The 17,083-nt window shown below is 44.2% G+C and overlaps 1 protein-coding gene across 8 annotated transcripts in view; it reads left to right on the top strand.

The window, feature by feature from the left end:
- Positions 1–294: 294 nt before the first annotated feature.
- Positions 295–17,083, top strand: part of FYCO1 (FYVE and coiled-coil domain autophagy adaptor 1) — a 61,127-nt gene continuing 44,338 nt past the window's right edge. For 5 of the 8 annotated variants that reach the window (XR_013956191.1, XR_013956192.1, XM_080610035.1 and 2 more), the window contains exons 1-7: positions 295–365; positions 9,808–9,992; positions 11,502–11,608; positions 12,707–12,832; positions 14,958–15,064; positions 15,940–16,083; positions 16,849–16,942. Coding sequence is in view for 6 of the 8 variants with exons in the window: in XM_080610035.1 (XP_080466161.1) it covers positions 9,938–9,992; positions 11,502–11,608; positions 12,707–12,832; positions 14,958–15,064; positions 15,940–16,083; positions 16,849–16,942 (633 nt within the window). In the remaining 2 variants the exon portion in view is untranslated. Of the gene's footprint in view, positions 366–910; positions 1,134–3,067; positions 3,178–8,857; positions 8,944–9,807; positions 9,993–11,501; positions 11,609–12,706; positions 12,833–14,957; positions 15,065–15,939; positions 16,084–16,848; positions 16,943–17,083 lie in introns of those variants that run through there. The other 3 variants (XM_080610031.1, XM_080610033.1, XM_080610032.1) reach the window with 3 other exon arrangements.

Here is a 17,083-nt window from a genome sequence, read left to right as displayed (position 1 = left end):
AACAAACCCACGCTGAACTGTGCTAAGAGCAACAGGCCGTACTGTATTAAAAAGTTACACTTCGTCACCGTGCTTGGAGGTACCACCAACACAGCCCCTTTAAAGTAACCCTCCCCAAACCCTGCACCTGTGCGGAAAAGCGACTATTTCCCCCACAGAGACATTTAAAACCCCTCCGTTCCCAACACAGCGCCTTTCCCCGGCCTCCCCGCTGAGGCGGCCGGTCCGCCCGGCAGCGCACACCGCCCGGGGGGTGGGGAGGCACGGCCAGCGGCCTCACGGGAGTTGTAGTCGGCGGGGAGCGGCGCCGGAGCCGGAGCTTCACCCCGGGGCCGCCTCTCCGCGACATGGCGGCGGCCGCGCAGGTACCGTGCGACACCCCCCTGACAGCCCGCTGAGGGAGCGCGGCGGGAGGGAGGGAAGGGGGGAAGTAACTTCGGCGGCTTCCACTTGTTGCCGCTCGGAGCTTGGCTCTGAGGGGAGGAGCTCCGTTGGGACAGTGGAAGGGGGCCAGAGAGCTGAGCAGCGGCCCCTCAGCGCCGGGGCGACCTCGGCCCTGTGGCGGAGGGTGCGGGGGCTCGGCTCGGCCACGTCTGCCCGCGGTGCGGGGACCGGCTCCGCGCACAGCGGCCCTGGGGGGTGGCCCATGTCCGGCCAGGCGCTGGCTGTCCCTAAGGGGGTGGCAGCCAGCACGCAGGCCCCGTCATCTCAGGGGTCGTTGTTTCTACCTGGTGAGCGGTGGCTTTAGGCCGACATAAGCACTGTTTTGTCCCCTGCCATCCACCCCACTTTGCGCAGCAGCAGGAGCAGTCACCTGGGGCCCTGCTAGAAACTAAACGCCCGCCCGTGCTCTCACCCGCTATAAAGTGCTGACAGGCAAATATTTGCCGCAGCCCTAATCCCGCTCGCCCTTGTGTCGGCAAATCTCCGGTGGACAGACGGACAGGGAGAGTTCTGCTGGCACAGACGGGCCGGGTCTGTCTCTAGAGCAGATGCTGGGGTTGCAGCCAGCCCTCCTACGGCTTACGTTGATCCCGGTAATCCAGAGCCAGCAAGGAAAAACAAGGCTTTAGTGAAATGGTCATCTGCTGCCTTTGTGCTCTGGATTCTCCTCGGGCAGAGGTGCTGCGGTGGTAAGTCGGGCTGTGGAGGGGTTGTGCCATGTGTTGGACGCTGGTGGATCTGTTGCTGCCTGTTTCGGAGCTCAGGGCCCTGGTGTTTACCTTCCTCGGGCCATTGCACCCAGCCTCCTGCTGGGTTTGGCCTGTACGAAGGTTTCCTTGGCCTATGGAGGTGGTCATGCTCCTGGTTCGGCCTCTCACTTGAAACCCAGTTAACTTTTCCAGTGTAAACAAAGAGGGAGGAGTAGCAGTGCTAAAGAGTGAAAGTGGGTGTTTGGTTTTATCCAGCCCTGGCTTCACACACCCATGGAAGCAAGCTGGAATTAAACTTCCAGGGTAAAACACAGACTGTTTGCTGGCCACATGGTGACATGTTCTCTGTTATTGGCTCTGACGTGCTGTTGCAGGACACGCAGCAGGGGAGATGGCCTGCCTTGCAGGACTGCGTGTTCTGGTTTCTGGATATTATTCTGTACAAGGCAATTTTCTGGAGTCTTCCAATGGCCCTCATGGGAGTGCTTGAATTTAAAAAATGGTCCAGGTGTTCCAAACGGTGTTTCTGAATGTTCACATTTAGAAGAGAGCACTGCAGTTAAAAGGTTGTATCTAAGATACTAGGGTGGAAAATGAGTGATGGTCAATTTTGCTCTTGTTGCAGTATATATATTCGACAGCGTTTGTTGTGAACATGGTTTCACTACTTCTGACAAGCCAGTTAGTTTTGGAGCCTGATTTTCATGTAGAAAGTAACCTTTTATGTGCACTATCTGATAACAGTGAAAGGGTGTATTTGTGTTTGCTGCCGCTCTTTCCATTGCTGCATAAAAGGAAGACATCCTAGAGGCCAGGGTCTTCTATGCCTTGGTTGGTAGGGGATCAAGACATAAAGGAACAAATAGGAAAAGAAAGCTATTCAAAATGTGAAGAAAAATATGTGTAAGTACAGAAATGACCTGGTGGACTCCAGGAAAAGTAGTGCTGGGAATTGTTTTCGGTTTAAATTGTTACTTGTTTTTCTTAGTTGATCCCATTTGAAATGAACAATTGCCTATTTGTCAAATAAACGCCAAATCCTTCTGGTATTCCTTAGATGTTGTTGAGGTGATTAAACTGGAGGGAACTGTAAGAGCCTTTAGTGTTTTTATTGTGACACATTCTTATTTATTTACATTCCTATGGTTTTATTTCTGTTTGGTTTTGCCAGTGCAAAGAAACTTTTTAGCAGCTCGTATCTAATCTAGTTCATATTTTCATGTAGGGTTTGTCCAGGGAGTGGTTGCTCTTTGTGTCCAAAAATCCTATAATAGTAGTAAGTTTGAATGCTTTGCCCAAATGTATTCGGAAGAAGGCTTTCCAGGTTGTAACACTGGCAGAAGGAGCGGAACCTTTTATGTAGAGCATAACTCTGGGAAGCTGTTGCTGCACAGAGCCTTGACTTGTACACCCTTCCCTTTGGATTAGTGTTGTTGTCCATCACAGTGTTCTGTGATTGTGGATGATGAAGTGATCTCAGCAAAGATATTTGGAAACAGTTAACCAGTGTGTCCACCATGACACTGCATTTGCAGCTCAGTGGTGACAGTCTCATACAGGCCTCTCTTCCAAAGGCTTTTACATAGTTGGGATCTGTAATTGAAATTTTCCCTTTCCCCCAAAATGGTGACCTTCACAGGAGAAAAGAGGGAGAGGGAAAATACTCCATACTTCCTGCTACAGAGGAAAGGAAACGGGATATTTTGTTGTTGGCTCTGGAGCAGCATGATTCACTCAGTGGCTTGTCAGTTTGGGTTGTCTCAGCGTGGTTTGTGCTTATTGTGTTTGCATCACCTCCTATTTGATTTATGTGTGCGTGCCCAAAACCTGTAATTTTCAGTGTTGCTTGTTGCTAGTTCCCTGGGAACTACGTATGGGCTAGGGAGCTACTGCTGCTGTTGGCTGGATGGAGGACAGATGGAGTTCTACAGATGAGCAAGTCTCAACATCCACCTGCCAAACTTCCCAAAACCATTAGTTGGAGGCAGCCTTTTCAAGTACTTCTGAAACCTCGGCTTGGAAGGTCAGTGTGGAACGGGAGATGCAGAGGTAACAAAATCCTGCTAAGGAAAGCCCTCATTCAGAGTTAGGATGCAGTGGTTGTTGCTTTTAACTATCCCAAAGGCCCAGAGGTGGCTGAGATGCTGTAGGCAGGCCAAGCTTGCTGAGGAAGTTAACAAACCTCGGAGACCAACTTTGGAGACCTGAAAACCTTGAGATTTGTTGAAGACTCCAAGCTTGTATGATGAGGAAGTATCATGGACCACCAATGCTCCTTTGCAGCTGGAAGACCTCTAGTGTTTCTGTAGGTGTCTATATGGTGCTCCTCAGAGTAGCATCTGAGCATCAGGAGCCTGGCTTGAAAACATGTCAGAGATTTAAATAGTTGGGTGAGTTATGGAGAGGAAGAGCAGGTTTTGTGGCAGGATATCTGTAGGTGCCTATATGGTCCTCCTCAGAGTATCATTTCAGCAGCAGTAGCGTGGCTTGAAGAACATGCAAGAGGTTACAATAGTTGGGTGAGTTATGGAGAGGAAGAACAGGTTTTGTGGCAGGACAGGTACATAGGGACATGGGGAGGATGGCTTGGAAGGATGAGAATGCAAATGGGGAAAAGAACTTTTAACTTTTGAATGAAATCTATCTTTTAAAATAGCCATACAGGTGCTGAGGCAGCAGGGTACGTATTAGGGGAGTGAAATAGGATGGGAGCAGCAGAGGAGAAGCAAGTCTCTGGGAGTTAGATGTTAATAAACACAGGGTGAAGTCAGGGGTGTCCTAAGGGAAAAGGGCAGATGTGTTTGTTAAAAGCGATACCACTGCATTTCCTGTTATCAGAAGAGCTCTCTTCTCCTTGTGAACTGACTGCTTCGTCAAACAGACAACTTCTTTAGTCATAAGACAGGGCTGGGACAGGCTTGACTTTGTGAGATACGTACAAGCTCATCCCTATGGTGGTGGTGGCAGGAAGTGGTCATTTGAGTTCATGTTGTTCAGCAGTTCTTGATGTGAGGAATATCAGACAAAGCACTGTATTTTTCCAGTCAGGAATTTGTGTTCCTGGTCTAATGCATCTGCCCTTAAGTCAGGTCTTACAGTAGAGATCCAATTTGGGAAATGCAGCATTAAAAAACATTGCTAGGGTTGTCAGCTTTCCGCACTGAGGGTTAAATATTAACTTATGTCATGAGTTCTTATCATGCCACTTGTATACTTGATTCTGTTGCTTAGTTTTGGGCTTTTCTGAAGAACAGCTTGCAAATATAAGGAATAAAGGGGGAATGCAGGCCAGGTGTCCATAGAATAGAGAACTTTGCACAAAGATTATACAAAACTGTTCCTATTCTTTTGTGTCAGTCTCTCCTGTCAGGTCAGGGGTTAAAGCAGGGTTTTGTATATGTCATTAGTCTGTGTTCTTATGCTGTTAAATGCAATTATGGCTAAAGCACAAGGGCCTCCCCACAAAAGGTCTTTATTGTAGGGACTCCCTAGGTATAGGCATGCTACTTTTTCTGCTAGGCATCTACGAAATATGTGATTGGCTTCGTGCACTTTGGCTGCTCTCTTTTGCTAAGCTATACTCTGTAAGTTTGTTTTTCTGGATGCATATTTTCTGCAGGATATGTTATTACTGAGTGTCAGATTAGACATAAGGCAGAATCTCTTCCCTGTTAGGGTGCTGAGGCACTGGCACAGGTTGCCCAGAGAAGCTGTGGCTGCCCCATCCCTGACAGTGTTCAAGGCCAGGTTGGACGGGGATTGAAGCAACCTGCTCTAGTGTGAGGTGTCCCTGCCTGTAGCAGGGGGTTGGAACTGGATGAGCTTTAAGGTCCCTTCCAACCTGAACCAGTCTGGAATTCTGTAAGTCTAGGTTTATATGCCTGAACACTTCAAAGCAAGGTTTGTGTCTATGAGCGTGTGAAAATCAAGCATAGTTTTGCAGCATGGTCTTAGGTTTGAAGTGCTAAAAGAAAGAAAAAATATTCCTCCAAAGGCTTAGTTTTGTAATTGAAATGTGAAGGTTTGTCAGTGTAGAAAATGAAGGGGGAAGGTTAATTCAGCAAGAAAATTTCACTTCTTGGAATGGAAACCTTGGCTGACATTCAGGCTGTGCCTACCTTTTGTTTTTAATGCTCCTATTTCACGTAGGCTGGTGTGTGTTTTTATCAGTCCCATATCTTTATATACAGTGTAGAGCACAAAGGGTTGGGTTGCTCAGTACAAGCATGTGTGTGTGCCTGACAGAAGAGTCGTGCTGTCCTTTTTGGATTTCACCTCAGACCCTTATTTCCAGCAGACAGTTCTTTAGCTTTATGGATGTGCAGCTTTGTGGTGCAAAAGGAGAAAAGCTAGCCCCACAGCTGTAGTAAATTCCACTGGTGCTCTGATGTTTCCTGCAACAACAAAGTGCTTTTCCCCAGACAGTTACTGGAATGAAATAATTTAACTGAACCAGTGGTGGTACAGTCCTGTGAGGTACAGGTGGTTCTTTTTCTCCAGCTCCCACTTCATCTTTGCTGTGAGGTTTACATTCAGTGTTCTTTATCAATGTTTCTTTCAGCATTGTATGACCAGGTAGGTTGGTTTTTTCCACATGCTTTCCAGAAGTGTGCCTTGCAGCATCTGCTTTTATGGGACAAATCAAGATCCACACTGCCCAAGAGAATAACACAGTTACAGTCGTTGGGACTTGTGAATGTAGGATATGGCTGGATACCCTTGCTTGTCTGTTTTGTTTGAGTGTTAGAACAGGTACAGAATTGCAGGCATCAAATAAAAGTCTGGTGATAGTAGTAGGTGCCAAGTGGTGAGGTGTCCTTGTTGTGAGTGGATAGACCAGAGTACTTATGTCAATGTGAAGTATTTTTGTAAGCAGTAGACAGTTGTGGCCTTGGTTTCCAATGTATTTGTCTTGCAGATATGATTTGAATCATAGAATCACAGAATGGTTTGGGTTGGAAAGGACCTTAAGATCATCCAGTTCCAGCCCCCTGCCACGGGCAGGGACACCTTCCACTAGATCAGGTTGATCTAAGCCCTGTCCATCCTGGCCTTGAACACTGCCAGTTTGAACCCATCACCCCTTGTTCTATCACTACAGTCACTGGTGAAGAGTCCCTCCCCAGCATCCTTGTAGCCCCTTTCAGACACTGGAAGCTGCTCTGAGGTCTCCACGCAGCTTCTCTTCTCCAGGCTGAACAGCCCCAATGTTCTCAGCTTGTTTTAGTATGGGAGGTGCTCCAGCTCCTTATCATCCCTTATTATTTGATTTTGAACGGAGTTACACCAAGTCTGAAATGTGAGCTCTGCCCTTAGTTTACACTGAAAATGACTTGGGTGGTGGGTGTATTCTCTGATATCAGGCTGTAACACAGGTCTTGCTGCATCCTTTTTATCAATGAAGAGAAACTCTGCTCATGGACTTCCTCCAGCTTCCTGTTGTGACTGCACATGGAGGAGTGTAGTATTTTGAATACCTCTACCTTCTGTCAAGGTTGACCAAAACTGACCAATGAATTAAACTGAATGTAGCTGCTGGAGATGCAAATATGCCTACAGAAACACAAAGAGAAATGTTATGAAATCAGATTAAAAGTGGGTCATTGCAGCTGCTCCACTAACCAGTTTAATTACAGTCATTTTGTTTCTTGTTTTGGATGTGTCTCACTCCCCTTCAGGTCAGTCTTTTCCTGTAAGTGGGCTGTTTCCTATCTGCTTCTTACTTAAATCTCCAGGATATCTTGCTCTGTAAAGAAGATTGACACCCCCACACCAGTACTTATGCCAGCAGGGAAGGGAGCAGCCACCTTCAGACACCAGCAGGCATGGCCCAAGAGTGCAAGGAGGGACTGGTGACATGCCTTGTCTTGTCTCCTCTGCCCTCTGGGTGCCAGGTCCTTAGTGTAACTGCACTAATGTCATTGCAGCTCTGCAGTTTTGTGCCAGTTAATGCCCTCCCCCTTAGTCAAATGCTATTGCATAAGAGGTAGCGATGCATCATCTAAAAAGCTTTTGACCTGCAGCTGGCCACTCGTGCCTGACACATGGGTGGTGCTGTTTTCACCTAGCAAATATTTACAGGCCTACATAATAAGATAGGAAATGCTGGGGAGGAACAGGGTTGTGCTCTAAAGAATCCTGGGCAAAATGTTCTGTGGTCAGGAAGAACTAGATCAGGTGTTACAGAAGCTCTTCCTGTTCTGGAACATCAGGAAACCAATTAAGGTCCATTGTCAGCTTTCTTTGCCATAGGAAGTGAGAGCTCTGAACCTTTCCATAAAATGGACTGTGTTTTCAAGGACCACATCTGGAAGGACCATGGAGGGGAGAAGTACCTTTCTTCCCATATTGCAGAGAAGGCAGGTAGAAAACATTTCAGCACATTAAGGTGTCCCTGCCCATGGCAGGGGGTTGGAACTAGATGATCTTTAAGATCCTTTCCAACTTAAACCACTCTGTAATTCCATGATTCTCCTTGTGCAGTTGCCGAGGTCTAAAGATCCTGTCTACCTCTGGGAAGAGAAGGGAGGAAATAAATGTTTCATGGGTGGGAGCTGATGCAAAGGAGGGGGAAGCTGTGAGATCCTGCTCCCTGTACTGAGGAAGGGGGTGACTGGGAGCAGACAGGAGCTCAACTTTCAACTGCCTTCTTTTCCGGGATCTCTGTTCGTGCCTGCAGTTGGCCTGTTCACTTTTCCTGGCATGCCTCTTGCATAGTCTTTGTGCCTCTGGAACCTTGAACTGGGGCTTGTTCCAGCCATTGGCAAGGATAGGCAGGATCCCCTGGTTTGTCTTTGCTCTCTTCTCCCTTTGTCTGTGGAAGAGCATTTTGTTTGACCACGTTTTTGTTTTCCATTGCCCATATCGCATAGTCTTCTCACGTAAGCTCCTTTCCATAACAGTTGCTAAACTGAACAGATACAGCTGATATTAATGCTCATGTTTAGACAAGGAAACATTGACTTACTGGGTTCCCTTCTTGCCTTTTTTCCCTGGCACCCAAACTCAGCAAGCAAGTGTGGTGCTTTATATGATCACTCAGTAGAATCAAGATAGGAATCCTGGGTAAGTAATTCTGTTGCTTTAGGGTAAAAGTGTGTGTTTGGCACAACAAAGGGTTGTGCTGTGCTGGCCTCCTCTCTCTGAAACAACCCAGTTGTGGTAGGGATTTTGCAGGCCAAGGCCCTTTCTCAGACACCACATGGTCCATGAGACACTTGTGTTATAACAACTGCCATCAAAATACGGAAATAGAAGCTAGCAATTAACAAAACACAGGTATTAAGAGGAACATCACACTGGTAAGATTAATTACAGCCTTTTCTTTGTACTTCCCATGTTTCTATGTCTATGGCTTTGTTAAGGTTTGTTTTGTTTCAAATGGAAGAGAATACAGGCTCACATCAGGATAATTTCCAAACAATGCCTCAATACATAGGGCAGAAGGATGTGCATTTTATTCATTCAGACACCTGCTTCAGCCACACCAATGTAGTTATTTTGGGAGTGAAAGAAAGGAGGATAGATGTAATAATTTGACCTAATTATGTGTATACTTCAAAAGTTTGTAAGATTTCAATTACAACTTAATTTCACTATTGTTGAGCTTGAATGGTAACAAAAGCAGGGAAGTATAACAGCACGTTTTCTGAAGATTCAGTACTTTGTTTGCAAATTTGGCTGTACCATTGCAGGCAGAATGCAGAATTCTGAACAACCCCTGAACAGGATGCTCAGTAACCTCCTTATGCAGCTTCTTTGGGGCTTTCTTGAGAACAAATGTTCCCAGGTTAGTATTTGGAAGTTTGGGTCCCCAGACATGGTTGTTTTAGCAGAGTGTTTGAGGCTTTAGCTTAATCTCAGTTCATTAAATCTAACGAAGGAAAGATTTTCTACAAGTGCTAGGTATAGAATAGAAGCACAGAATGGTCTGGGTTGGAAAGGACCTTAAGATCATCCAGTTCCAACCCCCTGCAATGGTATAACTCGCTTGTCATTGTTCTAAGCAAGGGAAGTGGTGCAAGGTATATTTATCCAACCAGGGATGCTGCTACAGAGCTTAAAATAGAGTGGTATCCTCTTACATATGTTGGGAACAGTGGGTTCTGAGGAGGGGATGTTTCTCATGCTAAAACCAGTACTAACTTTTTAAGTAGCTCTGATGAGTTAAAAGTATGCTTCAATGCCAGAGAATCAGACATACATCATTTTTTGACTCCTTGGCCTGTGCCTGGTCTTTGTCTTGAAATAATGTCTTTGAAATGGAAAAGTTATTGTACCATTTTACTCTGCAGCCTGTGGGGAAGATCTGGCAGAGGGTTTGGGAGGGAAAGTCCCATGTCATCAGAACCACCCTCAGGGTCACAAGGTGAATGGCATGAAATGCCAGCCTCTGTTGGGCTGTCAGACCAACTGTGTTGTGACTCCAGCAAGAGAAAATTGCTCTCTGAGGTTTGCTCAGGAGTTTTGAAGGATCTAACTGAAGAAATAACTGAAATGGAAACTCAAATCTAGAAGGAAATAGAAAGGAGGTTCCTGGAAAAGAGTCGGCCTTATGGGAATTCATTACTAACCAGGATCTAAAATGCCAAAGCACCTCTCTTCTGCTTCTTTGAGATTATAAAGCCTTTTGTTTTCATTTTGACTTTTACAGAATTGCAGGTATCACAGAGAAGAATCATCTTCGTTAGCCCAATAATCATCAAGGACATGAACTCTGCTGTTTTAGCCTAAAGGGATGAGAAGGTCAACAGCCCATAAGGGGAGCTCCTTTGTTGTTCAGGATGGCAGCAAGTGGTGGTGAAAGCCAGTTGCAGCGGATTATCAGGGACTTGCAAGGTACAGTGCCATGCTGGCAGCTTCATTCTGTAGGCTGGAATGCACCTCTGTGTTTGGAAACAGAGAGAAGGAGTTGTGTTTTCACTTGTGTAACTCTTGTGCAGCAATTGTACCAACATCGTTCAAGGTGTGTGATGTGCTCAATAGAGATGTGGCTGATGTTTCTTGTGAGAGATGTGCTGTACCTTCTGCAGCTCCTTGCATTCTTAAATCCTGCAAGTTTAAACATGCAAGATGAGAAATAAGTTTTACAATTAAAAAAAGAAGTGTCCTTGGGGTGTGTGGTGCGAGCTAGGACTTAGTTGGCTATGCTGTCACAAGACTTAATGTGACATAAGGAGGGAGCCTGATATTTACACCCTCCCTTGGTGGGAAGCTGGTGAGGAGTTGTTGCTAATGTGGGAAGAATAGAAAACGAGAGGCCAAACCAATCTTGGAATGGAGACGCAGAGGAAGAGTGCTGAGTATTGGATCTGCTGTTCTTGGAACGTTCTTTCTGTGCACCTGACTTGTCCTCTGCTACCAGTAGCCAACTTGATTTTCCACAGCTCTATTACAGGCAGGCAGAGATTCATAACTATTTTGCTTGCTCTGTCTCTGTCCTAACCAGCTGTCTATACCAAGATCCAGATATTTCTCCTTTTAATTTTGGTTAAGTGCAAAGTGTGATATGCACCAAGGCTGGGAATCTAGATCTTCCTTTAGCATAATAAAAGAGATACGTGCCTGCTAAGAAGAAGAGACTTTACTTCACAAAGGGGATCAAGAGGGACTGTGAGCTAAGGCTCACTCAGGCACCTGAAAGAATTAAAAAAACAAGTGGGAAAGCAAGCTCAAAACCAGCAATTTCTGATGCTGAGAAGTGCACCCTTTTGAGGCCAGAGTGTCCAGGAAGATTACAGAGTTTGCTTTGACTTGAGATTTCCTCACCCACCAGGGGTGTAGGTTTTAGGGAAGAGCAGTTGCTGTCTGCTTATTTTAATGTAAATTATTTTCCCCATTTGTGTTTATAATCAGCACAAGCTGAACCTTCCTGAATAAAGCATGGGGAAGATAAATGTGCTGACTGAGAGACTGTTCTCGTGTTACTGATCCCCTCTAGCAGATGACATGTTTTGTCCTTTCTAATCAGAATCTGCTTTGTCCTGTGGCACTACCTTAATGTGCACATGAGGCAGTAAAAAGTTATTTCTCTTTCCTCTGCTGAAGAACCAGTTAGCAACTGTCTGTTACTTGTTTTTGCTAAGTATCAGAAGGAGGTTTTGCTCTTTTCAAGAAGAATTAGCCTGTGCAACAGATTGCTGTAACTTGAGCTTTATGTTTTTTATAGGTCATCTTAAATTGCAGACATATCAGGAAGCTTTCTGCACTGTCCTTAAGACATTTTGACTGAAAGAAACTGAACGCACATGTAATGTCCATGCAGAAAAGCCATTCATTTAGTCGTTTATGGATTCAGTGCTATGTATCTATTGCGGTAGTTAACCATTTTGGTGTCTTGTTTTCAAGATGCTGTGACTGAATTAAGCAAAGAATTTAAAGAAGGAGGGGAACCGATCACAGATGACAGTGTCAACTTGCAAAAATTCTCCTACAAGCTCGAGTACCTTCTACAGGTAAAAAGTGATGTGTGTCATTCCTAATCCACCGTCAAAGTTAGTCCTTGATTTCTCTTCTTGCTGCTTCAGTATGTGGGATTTAACTCAGATAATCATAAATATCCAGTTGAGTCTCCCTCTGTTCAGTAAGAACTGAAGTATGTGCTGTTTACTGTACATACTTCAAGTGACAGTAAATAAATGTGATCAAAAGGCAGTGCTGGTAGTTTGACTGAAGAATGCAAGGCATTTTTTAATTGATCTGAAAGATTTAAGCTTGAGTTTAAAGATACCTCCTGATAAATTATCATGGAAAAAACTATGGCAGTGAGATCTTGACAACATTTTGACACAAAATAAATACTAGTGAGGTGTTCACAGTGCAAATATAGTGCTGTGAGTAACTGACAGAATTTGTGGCAACTTCACTTTGGAGATTCATTTTAATTGTATGGAAGGCTTAATACAAAAGGCTGATTATTCATCTGGCTTGCTGCTTTTTGTCCATCCTCAGAATTTAAGTAAAAAGAGGACACTGCTAGGCAAACTGAAATCCAGTTTGCGTATGTTTGTGTCTACACGTAGTGTATCACTGATTGCAACAAGAACATGCTAATCTAGCCTTAATCCAGGCAAAGGGAGTTTTAATTGAGTTGCAGAGGCTTCAGCAGAAGCTCTTCAGCTTTCCTTTGGGATTTGAATGGTCCAAGCTACAGTCCATACCCTCACTGCTTTGCTGCTCTGAAGGTGATTTAGATAGAGCAGGTTTTTCTGGTACATACATGTGTGCTGTTGCCACACTTGATGCCATGACTCTCAACAAGTGGTTGTCGCTCTTAGATAGCTGCTGAATCTGCTGCAAATCTTTGTTTCAGCAGTTTTGAATCCATGTCTGTATTTTAACTACACCCAGAGCATTATTATCTGTTACTGTCTGTAAAGTAGCTTATGGATCTGCTGGATTCTATCAGTGTCTCTTTCCTTTGTGGATACATTGGCTAAGACAAAGAGGAGACACGAAAGTACATGTTGCTGGGAGAGGAAGAGAATTCCAAGTAGCTAAATGTAACTATATTTGTATTTAAGTTTTGCTCATTGCATTTTCTCTTGCTTAAGTTTGACCAGAAAGAAAAGAACTCGTTGCTGGGGAACAGAAAAGACTACTGGGATTATTTCTGTGACTGTCTAGCAAAAGTCAAGGGAGCTAATGATGGAATCCGCTTCGTCAAGTCTATTACAGAAGTGAGTATATCAGTTCAGCATCATAATATATGGCTTTACATTCTGCTGTGTCTTTGAGAGCAGTAGAAACCAGAAGAAAATGCACTGCTTTTAACATACAGCCAAAAAATTTGGGGATTTTTGTTTTTAATTCTCATGTAAAGCAGTGGGAGCAGCAGGTCAGCGGAGGTGATGCTGCCGCTCTGCTCTGCTCTCATGGGACCCCACCTGCTACACTGTGTACAGTTCTGGTGTCCTTAATGTAAGAATGACATGGAGCTGTTGGAACAAGTCCAGAGGAAGCCACGAGGATGATCAGGAGCTGGATCACCTCCCATAAGAAGACAGGCTGAGAACATTGGGGCTGTTCAGCCTGGAGAAGAGAAGCTGCGTGGAGACCTCAGAGCAGCTTCCAGTGTCTGAAGGGGGCTACAAGGATGCTAGAGAGGGACTCTTCATCAGGGACTGTAGCGATAGGACAAGGGGTGATGGGTTCAAACTGAAACAGGGGAAGTTGAGGTTAGATCTAAGGCAGAAGTTCTTTCCTGTGAGGGTGCTGAGGTGCTGGCACAGAGTGCCCAGAGAAGCTGTGGCTGCCCCATCCCTGGCAGTGTTCAAGGGCCAGGATGGAGGGGCTTGGAGTAGCCTGGTCTAGTGTGAGGTGTCCCTGTCCATGGCATGGGATTGGAGCTGCATGGTCTTAGGGTCCTTTCCAACCCTTTCTATGATTCTATCAAAATGCCAGGTTACTCTTTTTACTAGGGCACTAAATTATATAGGATCAAATAGTCCAATTCTTACTTTATTTTTAAGACCACTTATGCAAGTGATGGTCCTGTTTGTCTCTGGTTCTGCTTTGCCTTTTCATAACCTTAGTGCCATTTTCTTTAAAAAGGAATGAAAAATTAAGGGTAGAGCCGGCCATCCTTAGCATAGCTTACAGCAGGACTTGGTGCTAAGTAGGAGGAAAGATTCACCATATTTGACATTTTTAAAGACTTTTTCAGCTGGTCAGTATTGTTGAGGGTGACTGGCTGACTCCTTTAGAACTCAAACAAAAAAGCTGCAAAAGGTGTTGCTGCCTTTGCTCCATTTATAAAGAACATTTTTGTATATAGTGTGTCAGTGAGTTAAATGAGGAACCCGAGTCTGACTTGAGCGCAGAAGCCCAGTAACAGCGTGAAATACTGATGAAGAAGGAAAGCAAGTGTGGCCTTTGAGCCTTCTTCCACACTAACTGTTCAATCAATAGTCACAGTAACCTACTAACTTGTGCCTCAGCCCCTCTAATGTTGGATTCCATTTCTGAGTCTTGAGTATATTTGATTTGTTAGTTGGATGAGCAGTTTAGTCAGGAGCGTGGCTGCCTGGTGAGAGATTCTTTCATCGCTATCAGTTTCCATTCCTAAATTGACTAGTGACTTTGATGGCTAGGAGAAATAAAACACTACTGTTTAGTGTTTCACTATTTTGCAGGACAGCAAATAGTTCAGATGTAAAAGACAAACCAAAGTCTCAATTCCCCAAGTCAAGAGCTGTAACAAAGTTAAATACTGAGTTTTGTGATGCCCTTTATGTTGATTTAACAGCTGTCTGCATGGAAAGAGCCATTAATTTTGGTCATGCAGCTGCTCTTGGTCTGAAGTAAGAATTAGGTTTTTATTAATGGCTTAAGTGTTAAGAAAGGGTTAGTGGGTCTGTGGGGATGTGTATTTGTGTATGTGTACTGTTCTATGACTAGAGCTGCTCTAAAGCTCTTCCAGCTGTGGCCAGGCACATCCCAAGTAACCTAAGCAATCACTTCTGGCTTTGCTGGGCACATTGGGATTTTGCCTTGTGTTGGGAATTGTCCTTAGCATAGTTTGTACTAATGTACTCAATATATTAAATGAATCATTGGTCCTGTGATGTCTTTTACACTATTATAAAGTGGACATCATCCAGCTGTAGGTGCACATTCATCATTCAAAAAGGATTCCACCCAGTGACAGTATTAAGAGAAGGTGTCTGTCAGTTCTTACTACTTCCTTTTCAACTAGTGGCTTATTGTGAGTGGTTTTGTGTTGATATGTAGACTATTCTGGCCATGTCTCTACATTACAGATGATACTCAGAATTTTCTTTTCTTGTGGTTTCTCCCTTTCAGCTACGAACATCTCTTGGAAAAGGAAGAGCATTTCTTCGTTACTCCCTGGTGCACCAAAGGCTAGCAGACACCTTGCAGCAATGCTTTATGAACACCAAGGTGACCAGGTGAATAGCAAAGTACCTTGTTCACTGATGGGCGTTTGCTCAGTGTTATCAGGCAGCATCACAAAGTAGCTATTGAAAGGAATTGAAACCCTTCCAAATGGTTGGCTTAGAGAGCTGGTAATAGGATAGGAAGGATAACAGACCTTTTGGCCTGGGTCACTGGTTCATATCTATTTTAGGCTGGTAAAGATTGAAAGTTGTCACAGCTGAATGTCTGTGGAGTGGGAGGTGCTGATGCTTCTGTCTGTTGGTTTCAAAGGTGACATTTTTAGAAGCATTGAAGATCCTGGGTTTGATCTTCTGTGCTGGACATCATAAAGGAGGATGAACTTGGATGTGTTGCTCAAAGCCCCAGGAAACATTTACATGTATCCCTGGGTTGTCACACAGAGGAGCAGCTTGCTGCTGGCCAAGGAACACCAAAGATAGTTTGTAGTTGGTTGACTGGGGCATTGCTATGGCTGTTAGAAAAAGCCATCTATTTACACAGTGTATTTAACTCTGATTGCTGCTTTCTGTCCCTCAGTTCTGATGTTTTAAGTGTGTGCTTTAAGTATCTACTGTGTGATTATCCAGTGTATAGCAAATATTTTGTCTTGCTGGTGTTTTGGCCAAGCACTAGAGCAAAAAATACCTTGTGCGGGGGCTTCTCTAAAGATATTTCTGTGAACTTCATTAAAACTGTTTCATTTCATTCATATCAAAAGGATGGGTTGTTTCAGTTTGTGTTTAGAATAGTGTATCATAGTTTTTCTGGGGTGGAGTGAAAATGATGCTGTGGGGATTTTTGCAAGTGAAACTGCTGCTTCTTTTTTACTTACGAATGAGTTTTGTGACTATTACTTACTTTATTTTTGTGTCTGTTTATTTTCAAGTGACTGGTACTATGCAAGAAGTCCATTTCTCAATTCCAGGATGAGTTCCGACATTGTGGGTCATCTCTATGAGCTCACTGACGTTCAGTTTGACTTGGCATCAAGAGGCTATGATTTAGATGCTGCCTGGCCAGCATTTGCCAGGTACAATAGAACTACTTTGTCATTTAGTATTAACAGGGCCATAAAATGTAGCATAAAATTCTTCAGAGTCTGTAAATCTTCTGCTTTTGAAGTTAGGAATATTTGTGTAAGAGCAGTATACGCTTTCTCCATGTAATTAGCCTATGATCAAATTGGCCTTTATTTGTTTCAATATACTGTGTACCAGAGATCAGAGTTGATGCTCTGTAATGGAGTATTTTCAATAAGGGCAGCTTAGGCCACAACCCAAGCTATTCTCATCTTAATAGGAACAAGAACAAATATTCTTAGCTCCTTCTGTTTTAAGAGCTGAGACATGCGGTGACTGAAAGGCCAAGCAGTGTGCTTCACTTGTAGCAATGGTAGAGATGACAGTGTGTGGTCACTTACAGCCTGATCCTACTTCAAAAAAGGAGGATAACTTCTAGGCCTTAGCCAGATCCATTTTCCAGTGGATGTTTTCGAGGGCTGCATGCTGCCACCACCTGGTTGAGCCGCCATTAAACAGCAATACAATTGCTTAGAGCAGAGCTGCGTTGTGATTCTCATGGATGTGGGAAGTCATGGCTTCCAAGCCAGTAAGCCTTTTTGATATCCCTAGTTTGTTTTCCATCCACTTCAGTGGTTGTTGACCCCATAGCAGCAGGTGCTGTTATGTCTTTTGGTATGTGGTAGTTCCAACTCAACGAATGTTACATGTGAGAGTAGGAAGGCATGCATGTGCTTAGACTTCTCTTATAGCTTATTTCTCTGTGTGATCAACAGGAGGACACTGTCCTCACTTGGATCTTCTGCATATTTATGGAAGCCCCCAAGTCGCAGTTCCAGCATGAGCAGTTTAGTGAGCAGTTATTTGCAGGTAAGCATATTACAAAGAAATGTTTATGTGACATAGCAGATCTTTAATTAATGGCATCATTCCAGAGCACTTGATAGTTTTATGGTGATTATGACTCATGCATACTACAAAAAAGAGTTCTTAGTTAAAAGTAAAGGGAAT

The sequence above is a fragment of the Psittacula echo genome (assembly GCF_963264785.1).
Source record: "Psittacula echo genome assembly, chromosome: 2".
NCBI classification, from domain to species: Eukaryota; Metazoa; Chordata; class Aves; order Psittaciformes; family Psittacidae; genus Psittacula; species Psittacula echo.
This window is presented reverse-complemented; position numbering and strand designations above follow the sequence as displayed.